Genomic DNA, 24,928 nt, shown 5'->3' with positions numbered 1-24,928 from the left:
CGGAGGAATTTGAAGGAAAATATCTCAGTGTGGATTTTTTTAGGACTGTGTTTTGTGTTTTGTTCAGATGACACAATAAATCTGAAAATGTGCTTGTGAGATCAAAGCCCAGGTCATGCAAAATTTCAGTAACTATTCCACCAAACAGCCTTAAACTCACCGCTTCCACAAGGCTGGTTGCGCTGCCTCTTTTCTGGTGGTACTGGTTATGGTACTCCGGAGGAACCTGCAGGTGCACAGGTGAGTACGTTCTCTGGGAGAACTCGGGATCGTCTGTGTACCAGGAGCTCTTGCGCACAGACACTTGGCTACCAACAACACTCTCCCTGTGTGGGTGATCCACACGTATGAGAGGGGTGTAGTATGGTGACTGGTCTTTACTGGCCGGTGTGGCAGGGGGCGTGGCCCAAGAACGGGTGGAGCGGGTTGGGGAGAGGCGATGGGCTCTGCTAGAGTCCAGCCCTGCTACGGCCATAACCTGATGGGTGAAGAAAGAGGATTTTGACGGTGGAACACAAAAGTGACTTGAAGTATAGTTAAACTGTGCCACCCACTTGGGAAGCAGTTCTGTTTGCTGCTATTTCATAGCTGTGTAGTATCTCGATTCAACAGTTTTCTGTGATATTTAGCTATTAATTTAAGAAAGCTGATGCAATCTGCAACTTACTAACAAATGTCACTCCACCCAAGGCCAAAAATGTAACTTAAAGAATGTCTGTGTTACCTGGTGCTGCATAAGGTGCAGTGGTAGAGCAGTACGCTGATGTGGAAGCTCATCATGGCTACTTTGTCTGCGCAGACACTCAAAGTTGAAGGATGGCCTTCTATGACCTGAATTAATCCCGAGTAGAGCAGTGAGCATTAACTTAGAAACAATGAGAGAAATTCAAACATACGAGTAATACAATACAATAAAATGAACAAAAAGCAAAGTTTGTGTACATGTACAACCTTTAAAAGAAAACTATAGCTTTGTGAGGTTTGTCCACAAGCACACAAAAAAACCACACAGCTATTTTATGTTGCTCATCTATTAAAATCACCTTAACTGGATAAATGATTAACATTTGCCACTTTAGTAATTTCAGATATTCAGAAAATCTATGCTCTGATCAATGTACTCGATAATAAGCTATGAAGAAATGAAAAGCAAAGAGGGGTTGCCTCACGTAAAAGCTTTCTACAATATTTAACATTGACACATGGCATCAGGTCAAGGTGGACGACAATCACAGGCTGTTTTTATAGGATGAACAGAGACAACTTTAATATTTTAGCCACCTTACTTTTTTGGAACCAGAGCCCACATGAAAGGGAAGGATCTGACCAAAAACCAAGGACACTATTACTGTTGCGACAATCACACAATAAGAATACCCTAAAGCATACCCTTCTTTCCTGTCTGCTTACTCTATATCAAACCATAACTGACTAAATGAACATCCCGCTGTGTTAAATAAAGTCATTACTGAGAGTGTAGAGTGATTGAGAAAGATTTTATTGAGCATAATGCTTATTTTTCTAATTGACTCCTTTTTGCCCCCCACTGGCCATTAGAAAGAATGCATTCAAATATCAGCCTCCACTTTCAGAGATGAAAGCCACGTCTATCTTTTATATATAAACGCTGGTCATAATATACCTTGAGGTGTTGCAGGAAGCAATCTTCTCTTTGGTGACCTCCGTGAGTCGCGGTAGAGAGGCTGCTCATCATCATCGTAGTAACTGTCAGGATGATGGTAGCCTTTGGGAGTCTCATACTCCGTGTCGCTGTTCTGATACCTGGTGAACATTACATTATGGGATCCATTATCCAAAACACCTTAGGAATAAATTTCTAGCCAAGTCAGAATGAAATTGCAATTGCAAACTACAAAACTGTGAAAAGACTGTTACCTGTCCCCTGACAGCATACTGTCATCTTCATAAAACTCCTCCCCGCTGTAATACTCCCCGGAGAAATGGTCTTCATCAAACTCCTCCTCCCTTCGGATGGTGGGATGGCGACCATCCCCTCTGTGGGACCTGTGAAAGAGCCAGGGCAGAGGGGTTAGAGCGTGCACACTGTTACTGTCTTTATGGGGGTTACTGGTATACTGCCATGCACTGCCATGCAGACACAAGCCTACAGGGGGCAGCAATTCAAGAGACCACCCTTTTACAGCCAAACCAAGACAGACAGAAGTCGTGGGTTATCTCTGCCATGTAAACACCCCATCCACTTTGACATTCACTACCTTAATTAAAACACATCTCTTTCTAGTAAGTCATGACGTTAACTATGTGCAGTGTTGCGGGAAATGTGCACTAAACAGAAGAAGTGGACACAAGTAGTGATTTTCAGTCACTTCATTTCAAACATTCTCATACACTCCCCTGTCTTCAAGCATCTGGGTAGTCCTTTAAAGCAAGCGCATCACTTTTACACATGCATTAAGCAGGGCTGCTCTCAGCACAATGCTGGCCACTCACATTCATTTCTCTATTATTTATCCAACAATGCATAAACACAACTGTGCCATAACAGCTAGGAAAGCAAAATGACTGGCCAGCATGTAATGTGAAACACTGACTTAGCAAGGATGCAACAATTTCCAAAACCAAGTCAAAATGAAACAAAAGTCCTTCTTTTGCTGTTGAGACACATTGCTGGAACCAAACCTAGAAAAACAACATACCTAACATAGGTCTCATAGTAGCGCCTTCTGTCCAAGAAAGCACAGGGATGGTCAAGAGAAAGAATTTAGTTAGGAAGGAGAAAGGGAGAAGGAGAGAACACAGGAAACTGGGTGAAGAAAGTGTGACATATATATCATACAGTATATGAAGCATATACAGCATTCTCATATATATGTACGAGGAGAACAGAGAGTGACGGTGATGACTCCACTGTTGGTTGACAATTCCATTATCTATCTTTAGGATAAGAAACAATCTGAGAATCATTTCTCTTTCATAAAGAGGAAGCAATGAAATTGTCCCCCAAACTTCTTGGGCACTAAGGAAAAACAGGCCCAATACTGGAGAATGTAGTTTAAACAGAAGATGGGAAATCAGAAGAAAAATGTGCTACTGGTCACAAATTAAGTGTCAGTACAAGAGTAGGCTTATGATGCATGGTGGAATGAAGTTTCCAGTAGAGGCTAATGTAATGGAAAAGTCTGATAAGAATCTGCCTGTGGGAAAAACACTTTTGTAGCAGTATTGTCCACCGATGTCTGACAACAGCAAGCACTCACACAGTGAATAATCACAGTGATGTTTTTTAAAATCCTCTTATGTGTTGTTATACACCATAAGAAGTCTCTTCGTGACTATCACTGGGCAGAAATGAAGACAAGGACACCTCTTAATATGTGTTAGTGCTATATGTTCTTCCATAATTATCAAATTCATTGTAACATACACTTGTAATTACATTCATACAAAGGTGGTATCTGACTTTTCTACAAAGATTTTCTTACAGATGAGAATAGTTGCTGCAACAGTCCATGTTGAGCATGTCTTGATGTGACGTAATATTTTACATGTTTAGTCCACATGTAATTTCAACATTTGACGCGTAATGGGAGTAAGTACACAAATAAAATGTGCCAGAGACAGAGGGTACAACAACAGGGTGTGAATGGAGCTTCAGGTTTATATTAATTTATATAAATCCACTTTCACTCTATATTGTTTGATCTAATTCTGCAACATGACATAATGATCACTGTGTGGATACCTTTGACCCTGGGGTGTCCGTGGCTTGTCATAATCATAATAGGAGCTGCGTAGACCTGGATAGCCATTGGGAGGTGCGTGTTCGTAGTAGCGATGGTGTCCTCCGTTGGGCAGACTAGACACGTTGGCATTGTTGAGGTTTATGTTGGTAGATTTGGGAGACTTTCCGTAGGAGTTGTGGTGGCGGTGGTGATGATGGTGGTGGTGGTGATGATGGTGGTTGGGATGGGACATTGCATTGGCTCTAGACAGGCGTCCTACTGGCTGCTCCATGTGGGCGTAGTGAGGTGGAGGCTGCACTTGCAGAGGGCGCTGAGTGGCATTGGTCTGATGCCCATTGGATCGCCGATGACCACCATTCATGAGATGGTTACCAAAGAGTCCACCATTACGCTGTGAAGGAACACTCACAGTAAAACCACCAGCATTTCTCCTTCTTACAAGACAAATGCTATTGATGTTAAGTCTGAGGGCTGATATTGTTTAAGAAAAATATATGTGCAAAAGTAAGTTAGGAAGCTGGTACATGGCATGATGTGCGAGCAAAACAAAACACTGTTTAGATTGTTGGAACTGAAATGGAGAAGAAACATAATAAAGCAAAATGAACTCATTAGAAGAAAAAAAACCTTACATATTGCAGATATAAAATCTGAAGCCAATGCTTCTGCTACAGATTTAGCTGCTAAATGCTTCCTACTCCATTTCCATCTACAGCTAGCTTTTTCATATGTACTTTTCCATGAACAAGAATTATTATTTACAAGCACAAACATTTCCCTTTGTGTAAATTTGAATCAGTTACCCTATAAATTTCCTCGTCTTCCTCTGGAATAAAGTCTATTAGTTCGTCATCCTGCAGATCACATGATATCGCTCGGCGAATTTCAGGCCCAATATCATGCAGCGTGCGAAGGCCAGCCTGGAACCATGACAACAACAGGGCTAAGAGCTACGGTTGTGACCTTCATCTTAAAACTCACAGTGCGAACTCTGACATCATACAGGCACAACCACCACACATACTGAACATACACGCACCTGTGCTGTACAACACCTGACACTTACAGTACTTTCAGACTGTGAGAGATGAGAACACAGAGACAGACAGATGTGCTCTCCTGAATGTGGCCTTCGGTAGATTCCAGATATGCTTCTGTCACATACTGGGAATACTTTGAGTACTGCAGGAAGTAATTTAATATGAATAAAAAAAACTGTGATTCATGGATATTTCTTGAATTAATTATAGAAAAATGTATGTTCAATAACCCATATATTGTGTTTAGCATTCAATTTTCATTGCAATGATTGCAATTTGTCAAATAAAACTTGACAGAAAGAGAAATCAACAACTCAAAGAATTTGATTGCTGCAGTTGCCTTCCTATCACCAAGAATGGGAGATTATGTTGACTATGTGGTGCCTAAAAATGATTCAAGTGGATTCCAATTTCCTAAACATCTTATTAATTTGGAAAAAGAGAGCAATTTACATTTATCTTCATATTTATTCTGCTATTAACTTACCTTCCCATTTTTAAGTTATTTTCTTTAAATTAAACCATTTTTGTATGTACTCATTACTGCGCTACTTTACTTTTACACTTCCAAATTACTTAACATTACTCCAAAACAGTATTTATTCGTATATTTTGCTTTTACTTTTGCTGATGTTGTTTTGTAGCCCTTTCAGTCCCTTTTTCCCTCTGAAATATTTTGCACTAGTTGGAAAGTACTTGGATGAAAAAAATAACAAAATGTAAATAATGTAAAAATGTAATTTTCTTCTCACTCTTTTCTTTGTAGATCTATATAACAGCAGAATACATAGAAAAAGTTAATTATAAAGAAACCAGTTGGTCATGTTTCTGACTGACAGTGATATATGGGACTATACTGATGCCATATATCATACGATATAAGGTAACAGAAACTGCAACAAGCTTTGCATGTGAAATTCATGAGTCGTGGACTGTGATGCACAGAAAATACATGCAATGGTGGCTGAAGACAGTGATGCGCACTTAACATCAACATCTAGCTATTTTTTTAAGACACAGAAGACACAAGTACTAAATTCACACGAGAGAAACAAATCACAGAATCATACTGTACACCAAGATCATGAACGTCCTGCTGGATCACAAACCATAACATCAGCACTCTTGATGAGTTTTGAATGAAATGCACAGAGATGTATATCAGATTTAACAAAGTTCATTCATTCACCCATTTTAACAAAGGTCTCAACAGCCTGTCTCACGCTGGCAGAAACACACTTGAGTGTCGAAAGACTCACCTGTAAAGCAATGGCTGTGTTGTTCTGGGAAGGGTGTGCACCCACCAGGCCTTCCTCTTTACGTTTCTTGAATTTCCTAAAGTAGTCCTGTATCAGGAAGGTGGCATAGAACTTCCCCACGGTTACCTCATCATCTGAGTGAACAGACCACACAAATGCTTCCTATGTCAGCAACACACAGTACCCTGGGAGAGAGAGGGAAAGACTCTTCTCTTCCCTCGTCTATGGGTGGTGGGGGTTCACCACCTTAGAACTTAAGAATAGCGACGCACTTTTTAACCTCCACCAACCAAATGATTTTTAACCAAATGTTATAAATCCATTTTGATGGTGTATATACTTTACCTCATTCTGTACCAAATAGGATGATTTGCTGTGTATCAAAAAGGACAGAGAACAAATATATCCCAACACGTCTTCACGTGTGTATTTCTGCATGTATAAGAAGTGAGATTACATGTATGTAAGTATGTCTGACTTGTGGATGATTTAATTCGAGGAATTCGTGTTCAAACACCTGCAACATTAAAAGGACTCATAAAACTTTAAATGATTACTATTGCTTTGCAGAATGTCTTTTCTTCTTCAAGAGAAGATCAACAAGAACATCTGAGCAGATGGAGGTGTGACAGATGGACGAGCTCATTGGAAATTAATGAACAATTTTAATTCTGTTCTGTTAATCATGACAGAAAAACAGAAAGGCTTTTCAATTTTTAAATGTGTATCAAAAACAATTTTTCCATTTAGGCCACTTGATTAATTTGTTCAAATTTTTCTTAAAGTTTTTTCTTGGGAGGGTGTTTGAACCTAAATCTTTCTTAAATGTCAAAGGATGCTATTGAATGTTTTTTAAACTGCTTTAGCACATGCAAGCAAGCAAAACTACAGTATGCATCATACATGTCGGTGTGTAATTTCATATGCTTGTGCTCATGTATGCCCCTACATAATATTATGTATGCTTTTTTCTAAATACTGTACTCAAAGCTTGTGTTCTTGCATGTATATTCTGCCATTTTTTGAATTTAAAAAGCATGTACGAGAGTGTGTGAGAATCATTCTGAAGCAGGGGTCTGAATCACTTTGAACAAGCACGCTGGGGACAGAGATCAGAGAGAGAGGCAACACTAGTTCCATGCCACCACCCTAAAACAGAACTGCTTCAGAATATTCTGAAGTGTTTTCAAAGTTTTGGACACAGAGATACAAAAGTGTGAGGAGAGAAAAGCTCAGGCAGTAAAAAAAAAAAAAGACAGAAGAGAGAGAGAGTAGAGAGAAGAGACAGATAAAGAAGGAAGGACAGAGATGTTAGAGAGAAAGACGAAGCATGCTCTTGCACAGTGGTCTATAAGGCCATGCAAGCCCAAAGCCCAGCAGATAGTCAGTGGCCTCCATCAGCATCCAGGGCAGGCGGGAGGGAGCAGTGTGTACTGAATACACACAGACTAAAAAACATACTGCTGAGGGGACAACAGGGAGAAGATGAACAAAGCAGAAACAGCACAATATAGCCTTATTTATATGTGACACTGTCTCAGTGTGAACGTGAGTGTTAGGTTTTATTTAAGGACTTGGTTACAAAATACCTGTTTGGAGTAATTATATGTGAACAGCATGGAAGCATATGGTTTGTGTGTGTGTGTTTTCTGCAGGCTGCTTTAGGCTGATTTGTGTGTCAAACAGAAGGACATGAAGGTGTCTGTGATGTTAATTCCACTAACCACCAGCAGGAGGCACCACTTGATCCAGCAGCTTCATGCTGGTTCTCTTCCAAATTTTCTTGATGACAGCTCGCAGCTCTTCGTTGGCCTGCTCTAGATTACCTGCACCACAGGGAAACAAGCATCCCTGAGAACCCAGCCCTCCACTTTACAGCCATTTAAACTGAAGTTGAGAACAATTAAGGCAGTGTGTCCATAAGCTGAATTTTGGGGGAATATTTTTCTTAGTTCTCTTAGCAGCAATTTAATGAAATGTCATTCATGTTTGATTTATACCTTCTGTTTTTATCTTTAGGGCTGTCCGCACCAGTGCAAACAAAGTGGCATTAAACATAACAGTACCATCACTGTTCAGAGGCATGTTCATGGCTACCAGCCTCTGAAAGAAGAGAACAAGCCTTTAATACTGTTGTAAAATAATCATCATTTCTACCTGAAATTATTAATCAAAATGACAGGAGAGGAGACAAGAGAAGAGGAGAGGAGAGGAGAGGAGAGGAGACCTTGCAAGCCACTCTGTGAGGACACAGCTTGCCAAAACCCAGAGGAGGCTGGATGCGACGAAGAAGGGTTACAACATCCAGATGTTTAATTCTGCCTCTATATGAGAAAAATACATAGAAATTAATGGACATAGTCAAAAAATGAACATGAACATGAATATTCAGATGAGGAATAAAGCACTTACTTTGCCTCAGGGTCATACTCTGACCAAATTCTTTTGAATTCATCAAGGTGGTGAGGACCAAGAATGGACCAATCACGTGTCAGATAGTCAAAGTTGTCCATAATGACGGCCACAAACAAATTGATAATCTAAGAAAATAAAAGAAAAAGATCTTAATATATTTACAAAGTATTTTTTCAAAATAACAGACATACTGTATACAGTAGGGTTCTATGAACACATGGTATTTTAAAGAAAGGACATTTCTATTATGACGCTATTGTGCTATGATGCACATAACTCGGACCTGTTGTTTTATGTTATGATGATTTTAAAGATGATTATTCATTTTTGCCCCATTTCATATTAGCTTTAGGTGTAAGAATGATCAAAATGTTGAGCAAATGTTATATGTATAGTAATATGCTACACATATTAAACCTGCAATGTGAAAACTGATATCTTTAGGAAACAGAACTCCCACTACCGATACTGCAAATGATAAGGTAGTGCAATACACACCACGCAAGTATAACTGATAAGAAATGAATCCTAAGATAAACACAGTTTCATTTTTGTGTACCAAGAAAGCACAGAGCATGTAGAAAGTGATGAAGTAAACTATTGCAAATCCACTGCCACACGTCATCTCCTCCCCGGGGTTGTAGTCAGACTCTGGGTCGCACAGTTTCCCTGGCATACAGGCCAACATGATCTCTTGCCACGCTTCACCTGTGGCACACCTGGAGAAAACGCAGGCATGGCACACACAAATTAATCACCTAGAAAACAAATTTGATTTTCCCGATGGCCTGACATCAGTTATCCACAGACCTGAAGAGAAGCAGCACGGCCTGTGGGAAGGTCTGGAAGTTGTTGTTTCTGTTAATGTGAGTGCCATCAACCATTGCAACCTTTCCAAACACCTGTTAGAGAAACATTGCCAAATGAATACAACTGCACTCTTACTGTTGTGGTTAAAAATCAGTGGAAAAAGTATTTTCTGTCCAGTTTATTTACCAACCTGCATGCCAATGACAGCGTAGATGAAGAACAGCATGGCTATCAGAAGAGCAACATATGGCAGAGCCTTAAGGCAAAAAACAGGGGAAAAGTAGAAAAAGATTAATATGAGCAACTTCCATTTTTCCATCAGACATTAATTAAACATTTGCGCTGCATCTCACCTGAAAGGATTTAATAAAAGTCCAAAGCAGGGTGCGAATACCCTCTCCTCTGCTGAGAAGTTTGACCAGCCGCATGACTCGAAACAGACGAAAAAAAGTGATGGAGATTCGAGCGCTGTCCTCTGTGTTCTGTGGAGGAAACGTTCAGCGTTACGCAGCAGAAGAGCAACAGAGCACGTTTATAGTGAACACAGAGCACCCGGCTGTGCTTTATGGGATGATGAGGTCTTATCCAAGACGTCTGTACCAGCTACATATGGGCTGAGAAAGCAGCACTGCATCTTTTCATAGTGAAAAACTGAAACTGTATCTTTAAATCAAAGCTGATTTTTTCTTTTTATTTGAGCAGAGATTAGAATTTCTGGTTTGACCGCTATGCCTTTCAGATATGATTGCAGCTCTCAAAAACAAATGTAAAGACTTCAAAAAACACAATCTAGAGAAGTCTGTTGGGCAGTCTGCGGCAGCTGATATGTGTCTGTTTCTGCCTGTGTATAAAGCACTGTCAGGTTCCCTGTCACTGTAAAGACCTACAGGGAAGGAAGCAAGGAGGCAAGCATGCTGGAGAAAACCTTGCCATACTTGACAGGACACATCTGCACAAGCATGGCACCCTCAGTCCAGAGTCACTGCATGCGGAGTCACAGTGGGACCAACCCGAACGGGTCGGCCAGGAGGTTCACAGGTCAGAGCTGGGTGACCTGATCCCAGGGGTCATCCATGGGTCACTACCCCACCCAAGAATGGTGGCAGAGACCATGTAGCAGTGTCAACAATACAAACGTGAAGAGCGGCTTAAAAACCGCTCCCACCTAACAGGATACAAACGTCACGTTTGAGAGACACACTCTCCTTCGAAATAACTCCAAACAAAAGGAAAAATTAAAAGCAAACGTTTTGAGGATTTATGCGAAGGAGCTAACAAAAGCAACATGAGGAAAAAAAGAAAAGAAATATAAAGAGAAAGGAAACCTGAACATGAAAACGTAATAGTACATAACATGGACTTGAAATAAGCAACAGATCATAGAAAGTGTAACTGACAACAGAAGACCAAACAGAGAAATGCAAATCCAAACATGGCATGGCCCTGACAGAGTTAAAGGGGTGGGGGGTGGAGCATCTTACCCCCATCTCATCCAACTGAGGAGTCTCCGTTGGCTTTAAAATCAAAGACCTGTATTAATGACTTGTACAGAGGCCGCAGGTCTAACACACAATGGGCCAAAAATGTGGAACAACACATTTGATAGTTTTTGTTTTGTTTTTAATATCACACGACACCAGCACACGTCAGCAAAGACGCAGACAGAACAAAGTCACTACTCTTCTCACTGACAGGACAAACTGTCTTATAGTTTCACTGTGACAAAGACACACATGTATTTACCATTAAATCTTATCTTAACACTTTAAAAGACCGCCAAACAACAAGTTCACATTACTTAACATTTCTATGTGGGGTTGACTGACATACAACATAAAATTACTTAAATACGAATCAACATTTAAGACTGACACACAACTTTATCACTCCCCCGGTGTAATGGTTTTTACTGATGGGACTAAATGATGATGAGATCCTCTAAGATGATGTTAATGAGTTGTTACGGCTAACTGACAAATGCAATGAATCGATGTTGCTATAAAAGCATCATGTGCTGTTCTTACAGAGTCCTGCTGTATCTCAACATAAACCCTGCAGGCTTCAGATTCAGACAGGTAAACATCAACATATGACTGCACAAAAATCATATATTGTGTGCTTGAAGCATTATCTATGGCACAAATAAACACAAGAGAGTACAAGTAGGATGTTCACAATCCAATAGTTTGTCATTTTAAGTGACTGAAAATTTGCTGACCAAAAGAGCTCGAGTATGATCAATTATGTACACACAGTCGCTCGCACAGATTCACACCCATACACAACTTTTGTTTGTAATTCATGTCAATTGACAAATAAATCATTTGATATCATCAGCTGTAATCAGCGAGCATTTGTTCCCAAACAAAATCCAGATGCAAAACTTTTTAAAAAAGAAAAGAAACATCAGTCATAGTGATGGTGGTTAGGCTGAGCCTGTATCATGATAATGTGATTTTACAGCAAAAAAAAGCATTTAGCTCAATGTGGAAAATATCAGAGAGGCTCAGCACTGACAACATAAGATAATCAGACAGATATGGCTCGAGTCAATATTTTGCAAACTGTCGTTATGAGGTGCAGCATGAGCAGAAATGATTAAAAAAAAAAAATAGAATTAGCCTGAGGAGGTTCTTTAGGTAATCCTGGCCACAGCGCCGATGGAGCATGCGTTCAGCATTGCCACGTTGCTGGGGAAGCACTGCACGCACACGCAAGACCTTTGAATGATGTGAACTCATAGCAATGCAGCAACTCATGCATGTCAGTAGTGCCCTGCAACAAAACTGCCATAGCAGGGCGCTCTCACAGTCCGGTGCAGAAGGATATGAATAAACATCAGAGAGGGAAAAGAGAGAGAGAGAGACAGACAAAGAGGCAGGAGGAGGAGAGAAACAGCAAGACTGGGACAGAAAAGAAAACCAGAGAGACTGAGCCATACTGAAACAGGGAGAAGAAGAAGAAAGGTAGAAAGAAGGAAAAAGTAGAGAGTTGCTGTGGGAGTGTTCATGCACCTGACTGGAGTCTACACACCTGCGCTACATATGAGCTCCATTCTGAGCTTTAAGAGCTCACTACAGGAAGACAGAACAAAACACAGAGACAATCACTCACAGAGACACAAACACAAGATCATCAAAGAACCTCAGACTCAGCTGCATTAAACCACCATCATTGTAAGTGTACAAAATCACACTAAATTCGTGCCTACTGAACTCCTGGGAAATTTTCAGACCTTACCTGAATTTTTACTTTGATGTGAACACTACACCTGAGGCCTAATTTTTAGTATCGTTTCCTTTTAGGTCACTCTGTGACTTGATCTGTTCCCTGATTGATGCATTACAGCAGCTGCATGTGAAGCCACAGTGGCCTCTACACAACTTTAAGGACATTAAATGGTGACATTAGGAAACACAAGTAAACCTTTGTTAGGAATTCCCAAACACGCTGAGCTTCATAGGTTCATCGGTTTAATTCTCAACATTATTGCCCTTAATGTTGTGTAGAATTTCCAAGCTCTGAGCTCCAGGGCCATTCTGTCTGGAAGTAAAGAGGAGTGTAGCAAGCGAACAAGGACAAACTGCACAAGGCTCTATGGAAAAAACTGACCGGAGGGGAATGGAGCGGGTGGCCAAGCGCCATCTGCGAGAGGCGGGACATGGAAAGGATGTTAGGGGGATGAGGTGAGTGTCTGACACCCCAGCATGCATTTGGAGAGGTCACAGTAGTCTGGTAAGAATCTGAGCAATGACACGAGTCATGACTGACACAGCAAGCAAGTAGAAAAAAAAAAAATATTACTGACTCAAAACACATCCTCATAACAGATCTCCTGTTATGAATAAATGCAAAACTAGAATATCTGAACATTTACATGCAGTGCAAATAAGAAAGAAATGCCATGAAAAAGCATGTCATAGAACCACAATGTGAAATAAACATCATGTCTCCAACACACACACACACACACACACACACACACACACTAACACACTCCTCTGCATACACTCGCACATACAACCTAAACCACACACTGAACACACATTAAACACACATGCATAACAATAAAAAACCTGAAAACACACCACTGTGTCTTATGCTTCAAACAAAGTTAATGTTTTGTTGTGCACTCATGCAGACACACATTTTGGAACACAAACTAAGAAGACATGAAAAATTACTCCAGAAAAACAGCACTGCAGCTCAGACATGAGAGCACTCAGGAGGGGGGAGGAGGGTCAGTTTGGGTGATAAGCCTTTGGTATGCTACCACTATAGTAAGCACCATATTCACCATAGTTATTATCTGGAAATGCAACATTTGGGTGTTTGTTGGAACTTTCTTTTACTATTTTTGTCCTAGCTAAGCTCAAAGCAAAAAAAGCACAAAAGTAGACGTCCAGTCTTTGTTTTTAGACGTTTCTTTTAGCAAAGGAAAGCTATAAAGAGAAGCAATCATCTACTATTTTAATGAGCTTCGATATTAATTTTTTAAAGTCCGGCGAAATTACAAAAATCTCTTTGTCTTTGTTGTTAGTCCATAGCAAAGGGGACCCAAAGATAAAGTTGTCATCAACAAAAGGTTACACACAAACAACATTTTTTCATTGCCATACTTGCCTCTACAAGTTTCTATGGAAACAAAATAAACAAGAGTAAGAGTTAGACAACTACATCAGAAACCATCCTGCTCTGGACCAAATTCTGGCCACAGTTCACAAAGAAATGTGAGGTTTTGACATTGCTATGTCCAAGAATAAACAGAATAATCAACACGTTCATCAACAAGTTTGTCGCGATGTCCTGTCAAAAACTGCAACAAAAGTTACAGCAGCACATACAGAAGCAGAACTCCAACAGGAGAGATCTGAGTTAGGTCAATTCAGCATGAATGAAAAGCTTCATGAAAATCAAACTGAAGTTTTACAAACAAAGCCAACAGCCAGCTTTAAATCATTACTTTTTAAATTCTTTTATTAGGGATGCATTTTCAACATTTCTATATTTCTTTCAGTTTGTTTATTTGGATATTTTGTTATTATTTATTCAGCCTTTTTGGGCTTGAGAAACAAACTTCTCAGACCTGAAAGGGAAAGCTGAATTTAACTTCATAAATTCAGCTCTTTATCACACTCTATTTGGACTTTTAGCTTTACGGATGCTAGTAAATGTTATCATCTGTCAGTCAGTGAAGCACATATAAGCCAATACGCACATTTGACTGATGTATTGTTGCGTCCCTAAAATTTATAACATGTAAGTTTGAAGATCAGCATGAAAATAACCAGCTTAATAAGTTATATTTTATAGTGGAAATTAGATAAGATTCACAGTAAATTTAAGCTAATAACACTAAAACTTGCCAGGTGGCTTTTTTATAAGGCTTCAGTTCAACTTACAAATCAGAAAAGAAGTAGTACTTACGTTAACTTCTGTGATAGCGATATCGACGACACTACCGACAACAATTAAGGCATCAAATGTGTTCCAAGCATCAGCAAAATAGTGCTGTTAGTGCACGAAGATACATGTAAGGGGAAATGATGGGAATGAAAGTGAGAGACCAAGAAGACGGGGAAGGGATAGGGGAAGAGAATCAGACAAGAGTGGAAATTTAAAGGAAGTCGTTGTAATGAAATGGAAGGGTTGGAGAGAGAAAGAAAGGAGGAAAAAGTTAGACAAAGCAGCAGAAATCAGAGTCCTGCCCCTGAAACCTGCTGTGGAGGTGGTCTGAAATGAAAGAAGTCAAAGAGCAGCGGGGTGCTTCAAGCTAAGTTTACTTACATCAATCTCACTGAGAACAATGTCTACTATGCTGCCAATCACAACCAGGGCGTCGAACACATTCCAGGCATCCCCAAAATATCCCTGAGTGACGTTGAGCGTGTGGTGGGGTGAGTCAAATGTGATATCAGCACAAAAACAAGAAGGCTTTACTCTCACACTGAAATTTAAATCAACGAACTGCTTATTTAAGGACACACGGAAACCCCTGCTGGCTACTTCACCTGAAGGGCTCGTGATTATACAGACTGTGATTGATTGCAGAACACTAAATTTGCACAAATTCCATGCTAACAATAAAATTACACATGAACACTCTGTGACTAAAAAAATTGGTAAAAAAAAAAAAGAAAAAAAAAGAAAAAAAGAAAAAAAGATTATTTTTAGCTTAAAAATGGAAGCACGGCACCCCACACGTGTTTCTCTTACTAGCATCCTGTCCTTCTTCTCAACAAAGAGCTGTCAGCCAGGCACGCCAAAGGGGAAATGGAAACAAATATTTACCTGTCCACATGCTGCCTCTTTAATAAACATAACTGAACATTTTACAAATCACAGTTTTAGAAATATGCTGAAGAGATGGATACCACTCGTTGCTTTACTTAACAGTCATACTGAAATGTTATTTTCTGCAAGCTTGTACACTCAAAAAATGAAATTGGGTGGTTGTTACATGTACAAGATTCAAACTTGTAATTTGAACTAAATAATTTCATGTTTCTATGGTGAACGTAATTAAATCATGTAGCATCTGCATGAAATTCAGCAACTTAATTTGTTCTTGTTAAGATGACATGATACAATCTAGTAAGAGTGGTTAGTTGCCTGGACTCACGAAATTCACAAGATCACATTAGATGTCAAACTGCAGGAAAATCGCTGGAGTTTTAAGAGGCAGACAACTACACCCACACCAAGTGTATGCTATAGCTATTTATTGTGGTTTAACCTTTCAAGGACAAAAATGTACAGAAAATTCTGCATCAAGCCTTGTAATCATAGCTTTCCTACTTTTGTTAAGCCTGGATTGACAGCTTGGTGGTGTGATGGTTAGTGCTGTTGCCTCATAGCAAGAAGGGCCTGGGTTCAAATCCACAATCTGGCTGGTTTGCAGTGTGTAATTAGAGTTAGATTAATTGGTGATTCTAGATTACCCATGAATGTAAGTGCAAATGGTTGTTTGCCTCTATGAAATCATCAACCCCCATATTGGTTCATTAAGCAAGACTAGCAGTAATTGCCTTGATTAACAAAGTAGTTGTTCAAACAACAAGATTTTTAACTTGTGTAGAATGAATTAAAACAAATTTCACTCTACATACTCAATATTGAATCGGTGTGTAACTTTGCCAAAACAATGTCGGACTCTGTAGTTTTCTCTGGTCCCCTCCCCAATCAGACCAGGAGTGACATGTTTAGCCGCATGTTCTCCTTAAATTGCTGGCTGTCTGAGTGGTGTCCCAGAAACGATGTGGGCTTCATAGATAATTGGCAAACCTTCTGGAGGAAACCTGGTCTTGTTAGGAGAGACGGCATCCATCCCACTTTGGATGGAGCAGCTCTCATTTCTAGAAATATGGACCAATTTATTAAACCCCCCAAAATATGACTATCCAGAGTTGGGACCAGGAAGCAGAGTTGCAGTCTTACACGCCTCTCTGCAGCTTCTCTCCTCCTGCTACCCCCCCAAAAACCCATCTCCATTGAGACTGTGTCAGCTCCCAAAAAGACAAAAAACAAACCAAAAACCAGCAATAAAAAACTTAAACATAAAAAATCAAAAAGAAAGAACAATACAGAATCCACATCTGAACCAAAGAGTAAAACAGTGAAATGTGGATTATTAAATATTAGGTCTCTCTCCTCCAAGTCTCTGTTAGTACATGACTTAATAATTGACCAACAAATCGATTTACTCTGCCTTACAGAAACCTGGTTGCAGCAGGATGATTATGTTAGTTTAAATGAATCAACACCCCCGAGTCATTCTAACTACCAGAAACCTCGAAGCACAGGCCGAGGGGGCGGTGTGGCAGCAATTTTTCACACCAGTCTATTAATTAACGAAAGACCAAGACAGACTTTTAATTCATTTGAAAGCCTGATGCTTAGCCTTGTCCAACCCAGCTGTAAAACTCAGAAACCAGTCTTACTTGTTATCATCTATCGTCCACCTGGGCCTTACACAGAGTTTCTCTCTGATTTCTCAGACTTTTTATCTGATTTAGTGCTCAGCTCAGATAAAATAATTATTGTGGGTGATTTTAACATCCATGTAGATGCTAAAAATGACAGCCTCAACATTGCATTTAATCTGTTATTAGACTCAATTGGCTTCTCTCAAAATGTAAAAGAACCCACCCACCACTTTAATCACACTCTAGATCTTGTTTTAACATATGGCATAGAAACTGAACATTTAACAGTGTTTCCTGAAAACCCTCTGCTGTCTGATCATTTCCTGATAACGTTTACATTTACAATGATTGATTACACAGCAGTGGAGAGTAGACTTTATCACAGTAGATGTCTTTCTGAAAGTGCTGTAACTAAGTTTAAGAATATAATCCACCCACTGTTATCATCTTCAATGCCCTGTACCAACACAGAGCAGAGCAGCTATCTGAACGCTACTCCAACAGAGGTCGATTATCTTGTTAATAATTTTACCTCCTCACTACGTACGACTCTGGATACTGTAGCTCCGGTGAAAACTAAGGCCTCAAATCCGAAGTCCCTGACTCCGTGGTATAATTCTCAAACACGTAGCCTAAAGCAGATAACTCGTAAGCTGGAGAGAAAATGGCGTGTCACAAATTTAGAGGATCATCATTTAGCCTGGAGAAATAGTTTGCTGCTTTATAAGAAAGCCCTCCGCAAAGCCAGAACATCTTACTATTCGTCACTGATTGAAGAAAATAAGAACAGCCCCAGGTTTCTCTTCAGCACTGTAGCCAGGCTGACAAAAAGTCAGAGCTCTACTGAGCCAACCATCCCTTTAACGTTAACTAGTAATGACTTCATGAACTTCTTCAGAAATAAAATTTTTATCATTAGAGAAAAAATTACCAATAATCATCCCACAGATGTAATATTATCTACAGCTACTTTTAGTACCATTGATGTTAAGTTAGACTCTTTTTCTCCAATCGATCTTTCTGAGTTAACTTCAATAATTAATTCCTCCAAACCATCAACGTGTCTTTTAGACCCCATTCCTACAACACTGCTTAAAGAAGTCCTGCCATTAATTAATTCTTCGATCTTAAATATAATCAACCTATCTCTAATAATTGGCTATGTACCACAGGCCTTCAAGGTGGCTGTAGTTAAACCCTTACTTAAAAAGCAATCTCTAGACCCAGCTGTCTTAGCTAATTATAGGCCAATCTCCAACCTTCCTTTCATATCAAAAATCCTTGAAAGAGTAGTTGTCAAACAGCTAACAGATCATCTGCAGAGGAATGGCTTATTTGAAGAGTTTCAGTCAGGTTTCAGAGCTCATCACAGCACAGAAACAGCTTTAGTGAAGGTTACAAATGATCTTCTTATGGCCTCTGACAGTGGACTCATCTCCGTGCTTGTCCTGCTAGACCTTAGTGCAGCGTTCGATACTGTTGATCATAATATCCTATTAGAGCGATTAGAACATGCTGTAGGTATTACAGGTACTGCGCTGCAGTGGTTTGTATCATATCTATCTAATAGACTCCAATTTGTTCAAGTAAATGAAGAGTCCTCTTCACACACTAAGGTCTTTTATGGAGTTCCACAGGGTTCAGTGCTAGGACCAATTCTATTTACATTATACATGCTTCCCCTAGGTAGCATCATTAGAAGACATAGCATAAATTTTCACTGCTATGCAGATGATACGCAGCTCTATCTATCCATGAAGCCAGGTAACACACACCAATTAGTTAAACTGCAGGAATGTCTTAAAGACATAAAGACCTGGATGGCCGCTAACTTTCTGCTTCTTAATTCAGATAAAACTGAGGTTATTGTACTCGGCCCTGAAAATCTTAGAAATATGGTATCTAACCAGATTCTTACTCTGGATGGCATTACCTTGGCCTCCAGTAATGCTGTGAGGAACCTTGGAGTCATTTTTGACCAGGACATGTCCTTCAAGGCACATATTAAACAAATATGTAAGACTGCTTTCTTCCATTTGCGCAACATCTCTAAAATTAGAAATATCCTGTCTCAGAGTGATGCTGAAAAACTAGTTCATGCATTTATTACTTCCAGGCTGGACTACTGTAATTCTTTATTATCAGGATGTCCTAAAAACTCGCTGAAAAGTCTTCAGTTAATCCAAAATGCTGCAGCAAGAGTCCTGACAGGGACTAGAAAGAGAGAGCATATTTCTCCTGTTTTGGCTTCCCTTCATTGGCTTCCTGTTAAATCCAGAATTGAATTCAAAATCCTGCTCCTCACTTACAAGGTCTTAAATAATCAGGCCCCATCTTATCTTAATGACCTTGTAGTACCATATCACCCTATTAGAGCACTTCGCTCTCGCTCTGCAGGCCTACTTGTTGTCCCTAGGGTATTTAAAAGTAGAATGGGAGGGAGAGCCTTCAGTTTTCAGGCCCCTCTTCTGTGGAACCAGCTTCCAGTTTGGATTCGGGAGACAGACACTATCTCTACTTTCAAGATTAGGCTTAAAAGTTTCCTTTTTGCTAAAGCATATAGTTAGGGCTGGACCAGGTGACCCTGAATCCTCCCTTAGTTATGCTGCAATAGACGTAGGCTGCCGGGGATTCCCATGATGCATTGAGTTTTTCCTTTCCAGTCACCTTCTCACTCACTATGTGTTAATAGACCTCTCTGCATCGAATCATATCTGTTATTAATCTCTGTCTCTCTTCCACAGCATGTCTTTATCCTGTTTTCCTTCTTTCACCCCAACCGGTCGCAGCAGATGGCCGCCCCTCCCTGAGCCTGGTTCTGCCGGAGGTTTCTTCCTGTTAAAAGGGAGTTTTTCCTTCCCACTGTCGCCAAAGTGCTTGCTCATAGGGGGTCATATGATATGATTGTTGGGTTTTTCTCTGTATTTAATATTGTGCTATCTACTGTACAATATAAAGTGCCTTGAGGCGACTTTTGTTGTGATTTGGCACTATATAAATAAAATTGAATTGAATTGAATTGAATACTTAAATAAATCACTTCAAGTCAATGTAAGTATACTACTACTATAATCTGATTACATTAAACCACCAAATGCCAAATGTGTTGGTTTGACATGGTCAAAAATGGGTTATTGTACTTGGTTAAATCACGTGGGAAAAGGTGCCATGATTAAATTGTGTTCATCCAACAACAGATTTTTTTGAGTGTATAAAGAAACTGAATATAACCATAGACTGTACATAAAAGCTGGATAACCATCATTATGAACGGGTTTGTGATGTTCTGTAAAGTAGTGAGTTTAGTATTCTGGATGCTACCACCAAATCTCTTTCTATAGCAGGCTGCAAACATGTTTATTTCTGCTGTAAGGCTGGACATGTGAACTGAGGTGTCTAAGGGGACTGACTTACCATTCAAAGTCAGCTCTTGGGGTTGCCAGTTGTCTATGACACATTTTGCCCCGTTCATATTTTTTATGTTTAGCTAAGCTAACTGACTACTAGTTTGTGTATAGACATCTGAGCGGTATTGTCCTTCTAACTCTTCTCATAATGTTGAAAAGTTACTCTAATAAGCAAAAGCATTTCACAGCAAATGCATCTGTTTAACAGCTGGACTTAATTTGATGCTTCATGTCAACTCACCCTGGGTTTGAAAGCGATGAGTTTAAGAACCATTTCCACAGTGAATACAGCAGTGAAGACCATATTGAGAATATCCATTACGTAGTTAAAGAGTGCAGACTGGCCGTAGTGCTGCAGACAGAGATGGAGATGGTCGGTTAACATAAAGATTCAATGTATTCAATATACAATGGGAAAGTAATGCGATGTGTCTGAACAAACATTAGTCTGTTTGCATTTTTTATGTTTTTCTGTGACTCTAGCACTTTTGCTTGCGCTTATGTTCACCACATTGTTTCTTATAATTCTGTCAGTGCCAAGAAAAAATAGCAAAACCTGAGCAACTGAAAATGACATTTTACAGGCTGACGCATCCATACTAATGAAAAGACTTACAGCAAATTACGAGACACTCTAATGATTTAAGTCTGCATATTTACAGTCACGTGGACTCCATGCAGTACTGGGAAAAAACTAAAAACACCTTCATTGCTTACATTAGCATTCAGAGGGTAAGGAGCAGCCATGTTCTGGGGTTGGTTAACTGATTCTCAGCAAGTACCTCTATAAAATAACAGAGGCTTTGGCAGTTTGCCGGTTTGAAGCATTCAGGAGTGTGTTAACACAATGCCACAATCTTTAACAGACGTCCCAGAAAATTCAAACCGAGGTCACTCATGTGGCACAAGTGTATGCTTCAACAAAAGTTTCTCTAAGTAGAAAAATCCATAACGTCAAAGACTCTTTGATGGCTGGTTGTCTGGCAGGTAAATACTTGACTTCTTACCTGTACAGCCAGGCAGAGTGTGTTGAGCATGATGAGCACAAACATGATGTACTCAAACCCAGTGGAGTTCACCACATACCAGAACTTGTACTGGTATGGGTTCTTTGGGATGTATCTCCTCAGAGGACGGGCTTTAAGAGCGTATTCCACGCACTGACGCTGCACACAAATACACAAAATATTTAACATCATCATTTAAGAACAATCTTAATGTTCCCTTTTAAATGAGACACAATATTGAAAATGTAAAGGAGGTAATCAGCATTAGAACGTCATCTGTCTTGCTACTTTGTTGCTGTTTTGTTTTTCTTGACACAAAGTGAGAGGAACCCCAGATTTTTAGTGTAATACACTAAAAAATAGAGAAAAGCCTTCAAAATTAATCGTTATACTTTACACATGTTTTGGGCTTCTAATGACTCTGACCTGGTTCTTGTCGAGTTCACAGTTTTTATACTCCTTCTCTCCCTGTTCCTGAAATGTGACGATCACAAAACCTACAAAGATGTTCATCATGAAAAAGGCGATGATGATGATGTAGATGATGAAGAAGATGGAAATCTCCACGCGGTAGTTGTAAATGGGACCAAGGTTTTCCTTGTTGGAATCAATGGCCTTGTACAATAACCTAAAGAAACATGAGAACAAGCCAACACGTGATTCAAATTCACAAATTCAGGCTTTCTCCATACATTATCTAAAATGTAATCAGCTCAATGATGATATCTTTCAGTCTTACGCAGGCCAGCCTTCAAAGGTGGACACAGTGAACAGAGCCATCATGGCCATGAGGACGTTGTCAAAGTTAAAGTCACTGTTGTGCCACACCCGTTTGTGGACAGTTGGCTGGTTCACGTCTCCATCTTTGTACAGGATGTAGGTGCCCCTGTGACAAAACATGTTGCATGGAGGTTTAAGTCCAACCTGTGATGTTAAACCAGCAAATCTGCAGTTCAGGAACAAGAGGGGATGAAACTCACTTGCACTCTTCTGGGCTGGATTTAGCTTCATCTGTGCAGCGATAGAATTTTCCCTGCAAAAAGGAAAAGGAAATGTTTTTGCTGTTATTACACATTTTGAACTTCTCTGGATTGATGTGTATAATTGATGTTTTTCAAACTCAGAGATGTTCACCTTGAACAGCTGCACGCCTATACAGGCGAACATGAACTGAAGCAGCGTGGTGACGATCATGATGTTACCGATAGTTCTGATGGCCACAAACACACACTGCACAACGTGCTGTAAGACACAGATAAAAATGTTTAAAGCTAAGGTTTCAGATAGTGGTTATTGTAGACATGCTAGAAAAGGTCTCGAGTAGCACTCACCTTCAGGCCTTTGGCTCTATTGATGGCCCTCAGGGGTCGAAGTACTCGAAGGACCCTGAGAATCTTCACCACAGAGATGGCAGAAGACCTGAGTGTAAACAAATAATAATAACAGTTTATAAAAAAGAAGAATCAGAGAAATATGAACTTTTTTAGGGGTCAAGAACCACTTCAGGAGCTCACTGTGGGAGATAAAGTAACTGCTGCACTCTGCTTGTATGTTAAACTCTGAATGGCCTGCTTCAACCAAAAGATAAAAAATGACATAAAGTGCTCAGATGATTGATGATTGAACTTCTTTTCACCTCTATATTATTGCTCAAAGGGGATTTTAGTTTATTTCCTAACTTTCTTCCTATAACTATTTTTCTTATGAATGAAACCTTTTTGTTTGCGCAAAAAGCTTAATGCAAATATGTTCTGGTTTTTCTGTACTCACTGAATGCCAAAGGAAACGAGGGAGACTCCCACCACCAGCAGGTCCAGAAGGTTGAAGTAATTCCTGCAGAATGCTCCTTTATGAAGAAAAGCTCCATATGTCGTCATCTGAGGAGAGGACAGAGGAAGTTAAAAGAGCAAATGACCAAAAAAAACCCAAAAAACATGTAGCATCCAAAAACAAATACATTGTTGCACTCCTCACACTCCAGCAGAAACAAACAAACACACTGAGCTAACATTTTAAATAGGAAAAACTCATTCTCAGCACTCATTCCCATTATCTCACAGTCAAACACACACGCCCGCACACGTCTCCACACTCTTATAGATCACTCTGATTCGGGGTGGCGAGTTCAGAGCAGTGAAACAGGAGGCTAAAATCTACCATCGCCACCCCCACGGCCCTTAGCTACATGAATGTAGTAGTAAGTCATTCATTTCGCAATCTACTATGGGAGGCAATAAAACATGCATTTTGTTGCCATGACGTCGGGGATATTTACTACCTGCAAGAGCTCTAGTTATAGAGATTGGAAAATAGAAATGGCCTTACTGTCACATTCATGTGGACCGTCGGCTTAAAGCACATTCCATTATGTTCTTTAATAGTTCAGCGTAAGGGGAAGCAGCTCCCAATTAAAACTCCAGAGTTCAGCAGGCAGAGAAGAAAAACCAGCCAAAATAACTCTTCTTCAAATAATAAAAGTAAAGGATTCCTTCCAAGAGTGCATGTAAATGTGGAGACCTGCAGACGAGGACCGGATGAGGTTGCTCACTAAGAGCAGTGGACGATTTAGAGTCAAACAGCACTGGGTTTGGCAAGTGTTTGCCCACTCCCACTGAAAAAGGAAAGAAAAAAGCTGCAGAGAAAACTCCACATTTCTATGCACTCAGTCGGGGAAAGCAGACTGAACCATGCTCGGCAGGAGCATGGTTGATTTTGCCCCCTCTTTTATGGGTAATCTGAGGAGCAGTCAGTACGAGAGGCATGGAGTTAGCTTTGACTGGAGTTGATTTTCGACTTTCAATCACCGCCACTCTGAAGATGACCTCAAACTCAACTTCAGCCAATGCTCTGATATGTCTGAGTAGCCCGTTAAAAAATTGTGTTGCATCGCACGGGAGGGGGTTGCATTACTTATTACATATCTGCATCATCAAAATCATTTCAGCAATGACTGCCCGAATGAAGTGACACCCATGTGAGTATAATGTAAATGTTGATGATGTTTCCTTCCCCTAACAGTTCTTTCATCAGTGCAATTTGAGCAAATCTTGTGTTTGTGTTAGTGTGTGCAAAATAGTGACTAACAATTCCAAAATTCACTTCGTCTTCTTCTTCTTCTTTTTTTTTTTTGCTGTTTTTTTTTTTTGCTTTTTAAAAGAGGTGCCATGAAGAAAAAAGTAAATAAGAGAAAGGAAACAAACAAGCCAGGTTGTACTGAGTGGCGGGTGACACACAAGGAGAGAATGCAGCAAGGCTCTCGTTGTCATTTAAGGGGTTACCTTCAATACGATCTCAAATGTAAACATACTAGTGAAGACATAATCTGCATAGCCTAGGACCT

At 39.9% G+C, this 24,928-nt stretch overlaps 1 protein-coding gene across 10 annotated transcripts in view; it reads right to left on the bottom strand.

The window, feature by feature from the left end:
* The window catches only part of cacna1da (calcium channel, voltage-dependent, L type, alpha 1D subunit, a), a 66,725-nt gene that overhangs the window by 3,201 nt on the left and 38,596 nt on the right, over window positions 1–24,928 (bottom strand). For 4 of the 10 annotated variants that reach the window (XM_063474046.1, XM_063474049.1, XM_063474056.1 and 1 more), the window contains 27 exons: window positions 24,867–24,926; window positions 23,359–23,465; window positions 22,920–23,007; window positions 22,723–22,830; window positions 22,569–22,621; window positions 22,328–22,474; window positions 22,015–22,216; window positions 21,589–21,747; window positions 20,823–20,933; window positions 14,677–14,760; window positions 10,731–10,763; window positions 9,603–9,731; window positions 9,440–9,505; window positions 9,250–9,341; window positions 8,999–9,158; window positions 8,437–8,564; window positions 8,252–8,348; window positions 8,025–8,127; window positions 7,749–7,850; window positions 6,025–6,158; window positions 4,529–4,645; window positions 3,725–4,116; window positions 2,679–2,705; window positions 1,897–2,025; window positions 1,643–1,782; window positions 725–831; window positions 161–478 (listed from right to left, as the gene is read on the bottom strand). In XM_063474046.1, coding sequence (XP_063330116.1) covers window positions 161–478; window positions 725–831; window positions 1,643–1,782; window positions 1,897–2,025; window positions 2,679–2,705; window positions 3,725–4,116; window positions 4,529–4,645; window positions 6,025–6,158; window positions 7,749–7,850; window positions 8,025–8,127; window positions 8,252–8,348; window positions 8,437–8,564; window positions 8,999–9,158; window positions 9,250–9,341; window positions 9,440–9,505; window positions 9,603–9,731; window positions 10,731–10,763; window positions 14,677–14,760; window positions 20,823–20,933; window positions 21,589–21,747; window positions 22,015–22,216; window positions 22,328–22,474; window positions 22,569–22,621; window positions 22,723–22,830; window positions 22,920–23,007; window positions 23,359–23,465; window positions 24,867–24,926 — 3,393 coding nt within the window. The remainder of the gene's footprint in view (window positions 1–160; window positions 479–724; window positions 832–1,642; window positions 1,783–1,896; window positions 2,026–2,678; window positions 2,706–3,724; window positions 4,117–4,528; window positions 4,646–6,024; window positions 6,159–7,748; window positions 7,851–8,024; window positions 8,128–8,251; window positions 8,349–8,436; window positions 8,565–8,998; window positions 9,159–9,249; window positions 9,342–9,439; window positions 9,506–9,602; window positions 9,732–10,730; window positions 10,764–14,676; window positions 14,761–20,822; window positions 20,934–21,588; window positions 21,748–22,014; window positions 22,217–22,327; window positions 22,475–22,568; window positions 22,622–22,722; window positions 22,831–22,919; window positions 23,008–23,358; window positions 23,466–24,866; window positions 24,927–24,928) is intronic. The other 6 variants (XM_063474047.1, XM_063474052.1, XM_063474048.1 and 3 more) reach the window with 3 other exon arrangements.

The sequence above is a fragment of the Pelmatolapia mariae genome, linkage group LG5 (assembly GCF_036321145.2).
Source record: "Pelmatolapia mariae isolate MD_Pm_ZW linkage group LG5, Pm_UMD_F_2, whole genome shotgun sequence".
Lineage (NCBI taxonomy): Eukaryota > Metazoa > Chordata > Actinopteri > Cichliformes > Cichlidae > Pelmatolapia > Pelmatolapia mariae.
Note: the sequence above shows the minus strand (reverse complement) of the source record. Positions and strands in the feature narration are given on the sequence as shown.